Consider the following 14445-nt stretch of genomic DNA (forward strand, 5'->3'; position numbering starts at 1 on the left):
ATAATAAATTGGTTAATGACAGATTACTGTTTGATTATCTCTATTTTCAAATTTTGAAACAAACTCACTATTATCTGTAGGATAATGATTTTTCATTCTCAAATTTATCAATGAATTCCAAATATTAGCACAATTTTTACACCCATCTAGCCTAAGATGCATCTACTTACCTTTTTCTCCTTCATAAACAAACTGTCCCTTCTCCAATGAGCACTTTTGTCCCTTGTCGATGTTGTGAACAATGCAGATAGTTGTTCAGAAACCCCATTTAATGTCAGTGATCATAAGCTAATACAGTAGAAGTGCTTTAGGAAAGGTATGGGCAGATTGAGGTAAGTCTGCATGCAATCAGAGCATGCAATACATAAGGGAAACCAGGGGTGGATTCTATGTAAAATGAATAATCTACTGTAATCTGTTTTGTAAAGACAGTTCACTTGTTTTACAGCTTTCCTTTAGTGAAGAAACCCATATAATTTGTTTTAAATATTTAATAAAGTCTTCATTTAGCTAAAAGCAAAAAATGTAGTCCATAAAGTAACTGAGGCAAGCCTGCCATTTCTTTCTTCATATTTTATTGTTTCATGCCTATTGAGCAACTTTGGCTGTGAGAAATAGAATTGATCTTGTGTGTTCTCTGTTAATTCACAAGGGTTTATCATGTGAAGTCTAGAAATCTTAGTGAATACAGAGATTCTCAACTAGGTCCCAGTGAATCTCCGCATTCCCCCATTAGACTGATGTGTTACCACAAAACTCAAATGATGATTACCTCTTCCTAGTTTGCCAAAGACTTTAAACCTTTAATCTTATGATTAGACTCCTCTGTATATGTGTGTGTGTGCACAAACACATTTATTTGTTTCATATCAAGAACAGTAAAAGTTGTTTTAACTTTTTCAATAAATTGGTCGATACACACTGAAATTGAATTATTTTATTAATATTCATTTGCTTTGCTGTTGCATATATTGGCAGCCAATAGATATTAATGGAATTGCTGGAAAAACTGTTCATGGTTAGATAAATCGCTTCTGGTTCTTGCTTTTCATGAACACTGGCTAATTGTTCTATAATGCAGTCTTTCCAGCTCTTTTCATGGCAGGGCATATGTATACAGTAATAATATTTTATATGAGACAGTGGGGTAAACGGCTCAGGAACTTGGCTGCCCAGGGACAGAGAGGATCAGTGTCATAGCACATCTGTGTCCTCTTCAAGGCATAACAGTGTGCTCTATGCATGTGCTGGGAAGCTGTATTATGGTGTATTGCAGACTACATATAGCTCTTATTTCTACTCATGACATTGTCTTCTTGATCTTATGATGGCATTAAATATTTCACTAATCATCAGTGTTCTGTTTCATATTCTACAGAAGCACACTGTTAAATCTTCAGCTGCTCCCCTTCAAGGTTTGAGAGCCACTAGGAGATAAAGTTGGGATCTTCCCTGGTGGCTCAGACAGTAAAGCGTCTGCCTACAATGTGAGAAACCTGGGTTCGATCCCTGGGTCAGGAAGATCCCCTGGAGAAGGAAATGGCAAACCACTCCAGTACTCTTGCCTGGGAAATCCCATGGACAGAGGAGCCTGGTAGGCTACAGTCCATGGGGTCGCAAAGAGTCTTTTATGTGTATTCAAATAAAGTATTCTTCCTTCACTCCTAGTATGTTATTGGAAATGTGATGTGCTAATTTAGGGTGAGGAAAGGGACTAAAAACTGGAATTCACAGTTCCCAGGTTTGAGTTGCAGAACTTCCAATTAACCAGCAAGATGGGCACATTCAGCTAATTCCAAAGCCTACTTCATAAAACAAGACTAGTGACATATTTCCCACTCAGAGATTATCTGAAGATCAAAGAAGATCGCATATAAGAAAATACTCTGGAAGCTCAAGGAAAGAAAGATAGATACATTGTGTTATTTTATTGAAAGTGGCCAGTGAGTCCTCAAGCGTAGTGGCAATTGCATGTAAGAATTCAAATGCTGAGGGTTGGTGAGTTTGGCTCAGGTGACAACAAAGCTGACGCACACTCTCCTTCATCCTCCCCTCATCCTCCAGAGCAACCTGATACACTTCCTGGGCCTCAGCCATCATCTGCTTGCGCTGAACTTCATCATCGTTTCTTTTGGCAAGAAAAGCGCATGGTCGTCTGCTCAGGTGAAGGTGACCGACACTGACTTTGATGGTGTGGAAGTCAGAGTGTTTGAAGGCCCTCCAAAACCAGAAGAGCCTCTGAAACGCAGCATTGTTTACATCCATGGAGGAGGCTGGGCCTTGGCAAGCGCAAGTATGTCCTCACCTTTAGGCTGTTTGGGGTTGTGGCCGGCCCTGGCAGAGATGTATGACTGGGTTGACTTTCTTACTGGGTGAGGAGAAGGGGACCACTGGACTTCGACCCCCTGGCAGTCCCAGTTATCCCTACCATCCAAGCAAAGTTATTCATAGCACCCCCTCCTCCCCACTTTCCATTCTTGAAAGGATCCTGGTTTGGATGATTAATTATATAGCTACCCTACACCAAGAGTTTTGCCTGTTTGTTAATTCAGGCAGACTGTTTTGAAAATATTTCCTGTAATCTAAACCATACACTAACTTATTGTGAAGTAGTGAGGCTGCTTTCTATACCCAAACAAGGTAAAGTTGGGCCAGAATATGAGGCAGGTATCTGTAGCTCTAGACCAACTTGTGTTCTGAAGACATCTTTCTATGAAATAGAACAAGGATTTCTGTGTGTACATGTTAATTCATCAACATTTCATCTGCTTATGAAACCAAAGATGAAAATATAAAACGTATGCCCCAGTTAAAGGGAAATGACCTTGAAAAGTTCAAGAACATTCTTTTTAGCATTGGATAACTTTCATGAGCAGAATACACATTAAAAATCGCAGGCAGCCAAGTGGAGCAGCCAGTGAAAAGCATATTAAGGAGGACAGATAAGGGCCTTACCTCTGCTCATAATTATTACGGAGCTACTTTCTCATCTTCAGCCCAGAAATTATTTTCATCCATTAAGGTTAAAGGCTATGGTGGGACTTCCTTGGTGGTCCAGTAGCTAAGACTCCGCACTGCCAATACAGGGCGCCTGGCTTCAGGGAACTACATCCCACATGCTGCAACATGCCACACTTAAAATCCAGTGCAGCCAAATAAATAAATGTTGTTGTTTTTAGTCACTCGGTCATGTCCAGCTCTTTGCAACTCCATGAACTGTGGCCCACGAGGCTTCTGTGTCCAAGGAATTCCAGACCAGAATACTGGAGTGGGTTGCCATACCCTTCTCCAGGGGGTCTTCCTGACCCAGGGATTGAGCCTGGGTCACTTCCTTTGCAGGCAGATTCTTTACTGGCTGAGCCACCAAGGAAATGAAATAAATAAATAACAGTAAATTAAAAAAAAAAAAAAAAGGCAAAGGCAACTTGTTCTGGTTTGTCTTAAAAAAAAAAAAAATGTGGCAAAGGCCAAAAAGTGTAACTTTCTCTAGTAATCTCATTTCATTTAACTCCATATTCATCACTTATTCTTTTATTCTTTTATGAATAAAAGAATATTTTTTCATATTTCCAACAGATGATTACTGAATAAAAGAATATTTTTTCATATTTCCAACAGATGATTACTGAATATGTAGGTCTGCCCAGGGCTGAGAGGTTTCCTGGGTTATAGGACTTTGGGTATAGAACCTCTAACAGTTGTGTGCAAACCTGGACCTTTGGTCACTCTAATGTGTGCTAGATGATGGGAATACAAAAATGAGTAAAACAGAGTCTCTGCCCTAGAAAGGATAGCATCTGTAGCATTGGACGCTTGCCAGGAGAGACAGTACACCAGAGGCCAGGATGTGGAAGTGCCAGGAATGGTATGGATTATGAGTCAGCCTAGCCTTTTCCACACAATTTTGACTCATCAGTCCCGTCAGAGAGGAAAGGCTCAGTCTGGAGGAGATATGCAACTGTTTATGTAGTTATTGAACTTCTGGTTCTAATACTGCCTTGGAAAGTCTATAAATAAGGTATTCTGTGGCTTTCTGTTGAGACGATCTAGCACTTAATGTAAGAATATTAATATATCCAAAGAACAAGGAATTAAAGTGTTACATATTAAAATATGTAAAAACTTTTGGATTCTCTTTCTAAGAAATGCTAAGACTTCCTAAAACTCTATTTGTTGTATGTTGGTTTAAATGGAATACCATAGTTTTCAAGTTGGTGACTTTTCTGAATCACAGCAAATGAGGGTATTAAAAGAAAAATGTTGGGGTTCTAAGGAGGAACTGCTTATTCACTATGATTTTTAGAAAGGCGTATCTCTTTGAAGAATTACAAAATCAGAATGAATCTAATGTAATTTTTTAATATAAATTTATTTTAATTGGAGGTTAATTACTTTACACTATTGTATTGGTTTTGCCATACATCAACATGAATTTGCAACAGGTATACACGTGTTCCCCATCCTGAACCCCCTTCCCTCCTCCCTCCCCATACCATCCCTCTGGGTTGTCTAAGTGCACCAGCCCCAAGCATCCAGTATCATGCATTGAGCCTGGACTGGCGATTCGTTTCATATATGATATTATACATGTTTCAATGCCATTCTCCCAAATCTTCCCACCCTCTTCCTCTCCCACAGAGTCCAAAAGACTGTTTTATACATCTGTATCTCTTTTGCTGTCTTGCATACAGGGTTATCGTTACCATCTTTCTAAATTCCATATATATGTGTTAGAATACTGTATTGGTGTTTTTCTTTCTGGCTTACTTCACTCTGTATAATAGGCTCCAGTTTCATCCACCTCATTAGAACTGATTCAAATGTATTCTTTTTAATGGCTGAGTAATAGCCCATTGTGTATATGTGCCACAGCTTTCTTATCCATTCATCTGCTGACGGACATCTAGGTTGCTTCCATGTCCTGGCTATTGTAAACAGTGCTGTGATGATCTAATGTACTTTATATAGACGATTATGAAAGAAATTTTTAGTTAACAACACATTTGAAGGTAATCTTGTATGGCTTTCCTGTTATTTATAGCAATTGCATTTTATCAGAAACCAGGTTAATTCTTTTGCATTTGTACTTGTAACTCTGTTAATGAGATGTATGTTCATATTTACTTTTTATTGTTCTTACCATTAATAACTCAAGTCTGAGTCAGTTAGCAGAATTTAAGAATGGACAGTATTAAATAGACTGCATTATAGTGAGTGATTGCTCTCTTGTCTCTTTTAGAAATCAGGTATTATGATGAACTGTGCACAGCCATGGCTGAGGAATTGAATGCTGTCATTGTCTCCATTGAGTAAGTAATTAATAATTGTCATACAAGGAAATTTAACAAAGGATCCTAAGTAACTATTTAGTTACTTTATTTTATAAGTGATAAAATGTAAAATTAAAGTCCAGAGAGGTGAACTGATCTTCCTGAGGTCACAAAAAATGATTTCTGATGTAACTTAGAATTTCTTCAACTAGCTTTATAATGCCTCAAATTATCTTTTTTTTACTTTAGTTTTAGAAACTTCTGGAAAAGGAATTAACTGAGATTTTGAGAGAAATATACAATCTGTTATCTATGCAATCAGTTTGATTACCACCTTTTATATCTAAAAACCAATAAGCACTTTAAGAGAATCTGTCCTACATCCAAGAGTTGGAAAAGGTATTCTCCTGGAGTCAGGTTCTATAACTCAGACCTTGTAAACAGTGATGTGTTCACTATTCTTAGTATAGCCTATTATTATCATTGTTAGAATTAATATCAGTGTTTTGAGTTGCTTCTACCAGTTCTGTATTAGCTGTTTTTCCGGGAGTTTGTGATGGACAGGGAGGCCTGGTGTGCTGCTATTTATGGGGTCGCAAAGAGTCAGACATGACTGAGCAAATGAACTGAACTGAACTGGGAAACTAAGAAGAATGTGCCCAAAGAAAGGCAATGCCAAAGAATGCTCAAACTACCCCACAATTGGACTCATCTCACGTGCTAGCAAAGTAATGCTGAAACTTCTCCAAGCCAAGCTTCAACAGTACGAGAACCATGAACTTCCAGATGTTCAAGCTGGATTTAGAAAAGGCAGAAGAACCAGAAACCAAGTTGCCAACATCCACTGGATCATTGAAAAAGCAAGCGAGTTCCAGAAAAATATCTACTTCTGCTTTACTGACTATGCCAAAGCCTTTGACTGTGTGGATCACAACAAACTGTGGAAAATTCTGAAAGGTGGGAATACCAGACCACCTGACCTGCCTCTTGAGAAATCTATATGCAGGTCAGGAAGCAACAGTTAGAACTGGACATGGAACAACAGTTTGGTTCCAAATCGGGAAAGGAGTATGTCAAGGCTGTATATTGTCACCCTGCTTATTTAACTTATATGCAGAGTACATCATGAGAAATGCTGGACTGAAGCACAAGCTGGAATCAAAACTGTTGGGAGAAGTATCAGTAACCTCAGATATGACACCACCCTTATGGCAGAAAGTGAAGAAGAACTAAAGAGCCTCTTGATGAAAGTGAAAAAGGACAGTGAAAAAGTTGAAAAAGTTTCAACATTCAGAAAACGAAGATCATGGCATCTGGTCCCATCACTTCATGGGAAATAGATGGGGAAACAGTGGAAACAGTGGAAACAGTGGCAGACTTTATTTTTTGGGCTCCAAAATCACTGCAGATGATGATTTAAGCCATGAAGTTAAAAGACTCTTGTTCCTTGGAAGAAAAGCTATGATCAACCTAGACAGCATATTAAAAAGCAGAGACATTACTTTGCCAAAAAGGTCGGTCTAGTCAAAGCTTTGATTTTTCCAGTGGTCATGTATGGATGTGAGAGTTGGACTGTAAAGATCGCGGAGTGCTGAAGAATTGATGCTTTTGAGAAGTGTTGAGAAGTGTTGGAGAAGACTCTTGAGAATCCCCTGGACTGCAAGGAGATCCAACCAGTTCATCCTAAAGGCAATCAGTCCTGCATATTCATTGGAAGGACTGATGCTGAAGCTGAAACTCCAATACTTTGGCCACCTGATGGGAAGAACTTATTCATTGGAAAAGACCCTCATGCTGGGAAAGATTGAAGGCAGGAGGAGAAGGGGATGACAGAGGATGAGATGATTGGATGATGTCACCGACCCCATGGACATGAGTTTGAGTATACTTCGGGAGTTGGTGATGGACAGGGAAGCCTAGTGTGCTGCATTTCATGGGATCACAAAAAGTTGGACACAAATGAGTGACTGAACTGAACTGAACTGAACTGAAGAATGTGAAAAATAGTTTTAACAACTGCAGTGATTGTAGTCACACAAAAATCATGGTGTTCCATGGCAGGCATGGTGCAGGTGCTATGTGTACACTGTTTCTCCTCCTTCAGATCTTTGTCCAAATATTATCCTTTCAACAAGGCCTTCTTTCACACCCCTAAAATTTCAGTCCACTCTTCTTCTGTTTTATTTTTCTCCAAAATTATCAATTATAATTCTCCAAATTTTCAAAACTATCTCCAATTATCAGTGGACTGACAGACCATATATATAACTTATTATGTGTTTATTGTATCAGGTAGAAATAGAAGATGTAAATTTTGTGAAGGCAGAGATTTTAGGGATGGTTGTCTGTTTTGCTCATAGCTGATCATTAGTGTCTGGAATTGTCCCTGGCAGATAGAGGACATTTATGATATTGTGATTTGTAAGAGATATATGTTTGGTCATACCGATAATCAAATATATATTTTTCATATGTACTTGGTATTCATCCAAAGTTCCTGGCTCACAGCTCCCCAGATCTTGAAATTTCCTGTATTCAGAGTATTAAAGGTGTCTTTGTTTTGTGAGTGAGATGACTTTGGAAGCACCTAAGGATGGGGATACTGGTTGCCAGGAGAACCAACTATGTGATTAGAGGGCTGGAACTTTCCTACAGCCTGGTCTCTGAGGAGGGGAGAGGGGCTGGAGGCTGAATCAATTGCCAGTGGCCAGCGATTTAATCAGTCATACCTATGTAATGAATCTTCCATGAAAACCCAAAGGACAGGGTTCAGAAAGCTTCCACTTGGTGAACACATGTAAATGGGAGAGTGGTACACCTGTGAGAGGATGTGGAAGCTCTGAACCCTTCCCGTGTATCTTTCCCTTCATATCTCTTCCATCTGGCTGTTCCTGAGTTGTATTCTTTTATAATAAATCAGTAACCTAGAGAGCAAAACATTTCTCTGAGTTCTGTGAGCTGCTCTAGCATATTAATTGAGCCTGAGGAGGAAGTTGTGGGACCCTCTGATTTATAGCCAGGTGGTCAGAAGTATAAGTAATAACTTGTACTTGGGGTTGGCAGCCTGAGTTGGAGGGATTGTTGGAACCTCCCATCTATAACTTGCTGAGAAGCATAGGTGATTACTTGGGCTTGTGTCCGGTGTCTGAAGTAGGGGGGGATCTACAGTTTTGTAGGTGGTGGTTTAGTCACTAAGTTGTGTCCAACTCTTTGTGACCCCATGGACTGTAGCTTACCAGGCTTCCCTGTCCATGGCATTTTCCAGGAAATAATACTGGAGTAAGTTGCCATTTCCTTCTCCAGGGGATCTTCCCAACCTGACCCAGGTATTGAACCAAGGTCTTCTGCATTTCAGGTGGTCTCCTGCATTGCAGGCAGATTCTTTACTGACTGAATCACAGAGAACAAATGTTGATCCCTTAATCTGTGGAATCTGATGCTATCTCCAGGTAGATACTCTCAGAATTGAGTTGAACTGTAAGACACCCAACTGATGTTTGGTGCATTGCTTGATGAAGGTATGGGACAAGCCCCTCTCCTACCCCAGCCCCACCCCCCACCCCCACCCCCCCGCAACAAACAAACACACATTGAAAATTAGTCACAAAACACCAGAAGAGCATTTAATACCTATTTATGGAATGAATGAATAAAGAGTTTTGCTTAGCTCTCATAAAAGTCATCCAAAATAAGTATTTTGATAATTTTCCTCATAGATGAGGAATTTGAGGTCGATAAAGTTAAGTAATCTGTGTGAAGTCACATAGGTGGAGTGAAGAATTAAATAAATCAGGTGGACTCACACCCTAGGTTCCTATGCTTCTTTGAGCCAGAATTAAACTAACATTAAAGGGCTTCTGGTTCAAAATGGTGGAGTAGAAGGACGTGTGCTCATCTCCTTATGTGAGAATACCAAAATTGCAAATAACTGTCAAACAACCACAGACAGGAGGGTGCTTGAACCCACCAAAAAGAGATACCCCACATCCAAAGACAAGAAGCCGCAGTGAGATAGTAGGAGGGGTACAATCAGATTAAGATGAAATCCCATAACCGCCAGGTGCGTGACCTACAAACTGGAGAATAGTAAAACCAAAAACGTTCTCACATTGTTGTGAAGGTTCTGAGCCCCCTATCAGGCTTCCCAGCCTGGGGATCTGACAAAGGAACTGGGAGTCTCCAGGGAATTTGACTCTGAGGGTCAGTGGGAATTGATTAAGGGACTTTCACAGGACTGGGGGAAACAGAAACTCCAGTCTTGGAGGGTACAAAAAAATCTTGTGTGCACCAAGACCCAGAGGAAAGGAGCAATGACCCCACAGGAACTGAACCAAAACACCTTCTCCTGTGGAGGTTGGATCAGCAGGGGCTTACCACAAGGATGGGGCACTGGCAGCGGTAGTCCTGGAAGGTCCCTCTTGGCATAAGCCCTCTTGGAGGTCACTATTAACCCTACCGTAGAGCCTGTAGTCTTTCATTTTGCTTGTTTTGTTTCTTAGATTCTACATATGAGTGAGACTAGGTGGTATTTTGGAGAAGGAAATGGCAACCCACTCCAGTATTCTTGCCTAGAGAATCCCAGGGACAGAGAAGTCTGGCGGGCTGCCGTCTGTGGGGTCGCACAGAGTCGGACATGACTGAAGTGACTTAGCATGCATGCATGCATGCATTGGAGAAGGAAATGGCAACCAACTCCAGTATTCTTGCCTGGAGAATCCCAGGGACAGAGGAGCCTGGTGGGCTTCCGTCTACGGGGTCACACGGAGTCAGACACAATTGATGCGACTAAGCAGTAGCAGCGGAGCCTGTAGACCCCAGGACGGGGTTGCCTCAGGCACAACTACCAGGGAGGGAGTGCAATCCTACCCATCAGCATATAGTTGGACTAAAGCTTTACTGAGCAAGGCCCTGCCCACCAGAGCAAGACCTAGCTTTTACCACCCTGTCCCTCCCATCAAGAAGCTTAGAGAAATCTCAGCCTCATCCACCAGAGGGCAGATAGAAGAAGCAAGGAGAACTACAATCCCACAGCAGCTAGAAAGAAAACTACGTTACAGAAAGTTAATAAGGTTGAAAAAGCAGAGTTATATCCCAGATGAAAGGACAATAATATAAAACCCCAGAAAAACAACCAAATGAAGTGGAGATAAGCTTCAGTATAATGATAGTAAAGATGATTCAGGATCTCAGAAACAGAATGGAGAAGATGCAAGAAATGTTTATCAAAGACCTAGGAGAACTAAAGAACAAACAAACAGAGATGAAAAATAGCCTAAAAGGAATCAATAGCAGAATAACTAAGACAGAGAATGGATAAGTGACTTGGAGGACAGAATGGTGGAAATCACTGCTGCAGAACAGAATATAGAAAAAAGAATGAAAAAAAATGAAGACAGCCTATGAGACCTCTGGGACAACATTAAACACACCAACATTTTCATTATAAGGGTTCCAGAAGAAGAAGAGAGAGAGAAAGGATCTGAGAAAATATTTGAAGAGGTAATAGCTGAAAACTTCCCTAACATGTGAAATAAATAGTCAACCAAGTCCAGGAAGCACAGAGAGTCCCAGGTAGGATAAACCCAAGGAGAAACACCCCAGTACACATAGTAATCAAACTCACAAAAATTAAAAGACAAAGGTAAAATTCTAAAAGTATCAAGGGAAAAATGACAAATATCATATAAGGGAACTCCCATCAGGTTATCAGCTGATTTCTCAATAGAAACTCTATAGGCCAGAAGGGAATGGCACAATATATTTAAAGTGATGAAGGGGAAGAACCTACAACCAAGAATACTCTGCCCAGCAAGAAGACTCTCACTCAGATTTGATGGAGAAATCAAAAGCTTTCCAGACAAGCAAAAATTAAGAGAATTCAACACCACCAAACCAGCTTTACGACAAATGTTAAAGGAACTTCTCTAGGCAGGAAACACAAGAGAAGGAAAAGACCTACAGAAAGTAAACCCAAAACTATTAAGAAAATGGTAATAAGATCATACATATTGATAATTACCTTAAATGTAAATGGATTAAATGCACCAACCAAAAGACATAGCTGGATGGGCAGATAAAAACATGTGCATGTATGCACTTCCACTTACCACATCACTCTGCTTGACCCCTCAAATTGTATGTAATTATTTTATATTGTTAAGTTAATCATATTCCCACTATGGCTTACAATTATAATTGTCTTTTATTTTTTGTCTGGCTATTGATTGTGAAAACTGATAAACTTCTTTTATTGTGATTAAGTAACTATTACCCATTTACTACCATTGTATCATGATTGATAAACAGAAAAATAATAGAATTCTATATCATCAAAACTACCATTTAATAGAAAAACTTGTAATCACTTTTTAAAATCCAGATGCATATCAGAATTACCTTGAAATTTTTTGAAAAATACAAATGCCCAGGTATTGTTTTTTTTCCTCCAAAGCTCCAAATATGTTTCTAATGAACAGTCATGTTTAAAAACAACTGGACTATTTGATGATTTTATACTTTCATCTAGTTTGTTTCACTTTTTATATTTTATATTCAGTGCTCCCATTTCATATAGTTTATGTTTTCCAATTTTTCCAGCTCTTCTTTTTTTTTTTTTTTTTGGTGTTCTTTCTCATCCTTTATCAAGAGTAGTAGAAAAACTTTTGTATACATATATATGGGGATTCCCTGGTAGCTCAGTGGTAAAAAAAAAAAAAATCTCCCTGCAACGCAGGAGATGCAAGAGATGTGGGTTCAATCCTGGGTCGAGAAGATCCCCTGGAGAAGGCAATGGCTTCCCACTCCAGTATTCTTGCCTGGAGAATTCCATGAACAGAGGAGCTTGGTGGGCTCTTTTGGGTATCAAAGAATCAGACACGACTGAGTGACTTTTAGTTAGTGTGTGTGTGACTGTCCTGTCACATTGATCCAAGTGCAGCAGGAAGTATTAGTTATTGTACAAACTCTGCCTTGTTCTGCCGGAAGGCAACCAAGGGCCAGACAATTGTCAAGAACCACATTAGCCAAGGAAACAAGAGAGGCCCCAAGTCCCATTAAGACTTTACATAGGAGTCAACCTTCTACATCATTTTACTTATCTATTGATGGCACTTGTCTTTTGAATAAGTATCTCAGGTCTTTCACTGGCTCACGGGTGTATTGTTCTTCTGCTATGACCTGCAGGGTTTCTGCAAATCAGTCAGACCCAACTGAACAACTAAGCACACAAACACGTACATATACGTAAATAGTATGTATAATACATATATTTTAGAAAACTTATGAATTTTTGCCTAACTAAAAAATTTATGACATTTTGATTCTACTTGTTTGACTTGGTATCAATAGAATGCTACATTTCTTATTTTTAAAAAGTAGATATGCAACAAGCAACAGAGGTTTACCTTATAGCACAGGGAACTATAGTCAATATCTTTATAAGATATAAGATATAACCTATAATGGAAAATAATTGAAAAAACAAATATAACATTGAAGGAAGCTAATGATGACGAGTGATGGGTTTATGGCAACATTTGCCACTTTCCATGCCCTGACCTTGCCTTACCTTCCCTCTGCCTCTCTCTGCCAGCTGAGATCCCATTCACAGCTTATCTCTTCTTTGCCCCTACTCTAGATCAGGAACCTAAGGGAATCCTTGCCTCTCCAGTCCCTTGGAAGGGCTAGTCTCCAAAGTCACTGAAGCAGCTCTGACCCTGTGAACAAGAGTCTTAGTGGCAGCCTCCTCAGCAAATTTGACACTAGACAGCCCTGGACAACTTCCAGGCCATCCTGGATACTCATCAGGGCCTCCCAGATCACTCAAGGGGCCCCTGGTGCACTTTTATATTGCAGGAAGCATCAAGTAAACCTTTATATCATATGGCCTGGGCAGCTGGTCAGAGGAAGACTGCAGCTATTTAAGCAGATGAAACCCCATTATAGATCAAGGCCCTGAAGCTCAGTGCTAGTGAACTGGCCTCAGGGCCTCTTCAGTGGTTTCCTGTATAGCTCCAGCTCCTCAAAGGCCTGAGGAAAGGACAGAAGGTGGTCTTGTTTTTACTTGGCACCATGAGGATTCTCCACATGAGCCTTATCTTCCAAGTGTTCTTTTAAGCCTAGGCATATCATAAAACAAAGACAGATAGATAGGATGTTTTTAAGATTTTTTTAAAAGAAGTTAAATATAGAACAATAGAATGGGTCTGACTTGTTCAGTTGGGTCTGACAGAAACAGGGTTTCTGCAGGGTTTCTTTTACAGAAACCCTGCAGGTCACAGCAGAAGAACAATACACCTATGAGCCAGTGAAATACCTGAGACACTTATTCAAAAGACTAGAGATCTCTTCAAGAAAATTAGAGTTACCAAGGGAACGTTTCATGCAGAGATGAGCACAATAAAGGACAAAAATGGTATGAACCTAACAGAAGCAGAAGATATTAAGAAGAGGTGGCAAGAATATACAGAAGAACTCTACAATAAAGATCTTCATGACCCAGATAATCACAATGGTATGATCACTCACCTAGAGTTAGACATCCTGGAATGCTAAGTCATGTGGGCCTTAGGAAGCATCACTACAAACAAAGCTAGTGGAGGTGATGGAATTCCAGTTGATCTATTTCAAATCCTAAAAGATGATGCTGTGAAAGTGCTGCACTCAATATGCCAGCAAATTGGGAAAACTCAGCAGTGGCCATAGGACTGGAAAAGGTCAGATCCAACCAGTCCATTCTAAAGGAAATTAGTCTTGAATATTCATTCGAAGGACTGATGTTGAAGCTGAAACACCAATACTTTGGCCACCTGATGTGAAGAGCTGTCTCGTTTGAAAAGATTCTGATGCTGGTAAAGATTGAAGGAGGGAGGAGAAAGGGACGACAGAGGATGAGATGGTTGGATGGCATCACCGACTCAAGGGGCATGAGTTTGAGTAAACTCCGGGAGTTGGTGATGGACAGGGAGGCCTGTCCTGCTGCAGTTCACGGTGTCACAAAAAGTCAAACTGACTGAGCAACTGAACTGAACTGAACTGAATGAATAAATACACTTTGAGTTGGGTTAATGACTTCAGAGAGTTGTTACAAGAATCAGTTTGGACATCTGAGATGAAAGGGCCTTGGATGCTCTAAGGCACTAGGCAAGTCTGGAGACTCAGTGCCCTAGCCCATGTA

General features: G+C 40.1%; 1 protein-coding gene across 2 annotated transcripts in view; it reads left to right on the top strand.

The window, feature by feature from the left end:
- Window positions 1-14445, top strand: part of NCEH1 (neutral cholesterol ester hydrolase 1) — a 64014-nt gene that overhangs the window by 35838 nt on the left and 13731 nt on the right. For both annotated transcript variants that reach the window (XM_005889918.2, XM_070373118.1), the window contains 2 exons: window positions 2065-2293; window positions 5240-5309. In XM_005889918.2, coding sequence (XP_005889980.2) covers window positions 2065-2293; window positions 5240-5309 — 299 coding nt within the window. The remainder of the gene's footprint in view (window positions 1-2064; window positions 2294-5239; window positions 5310-14445) is intronic.

The sequence above is a fragment of the Bos mutus genome, chromosome 1 (assembly GCF_027580195.1).
Source record: "Bos mutus isolate GX-2022 chromosome 1, NWIPB_WYAK_1.1, whole genome shotgun sequence".
In the NCBI taxonomy this organism is placed as follows: Eukaryota; Metazoa; Chordata; class Mammalia; order Artiodactyla; family Bovidae; genus Bos; species Bos mutus.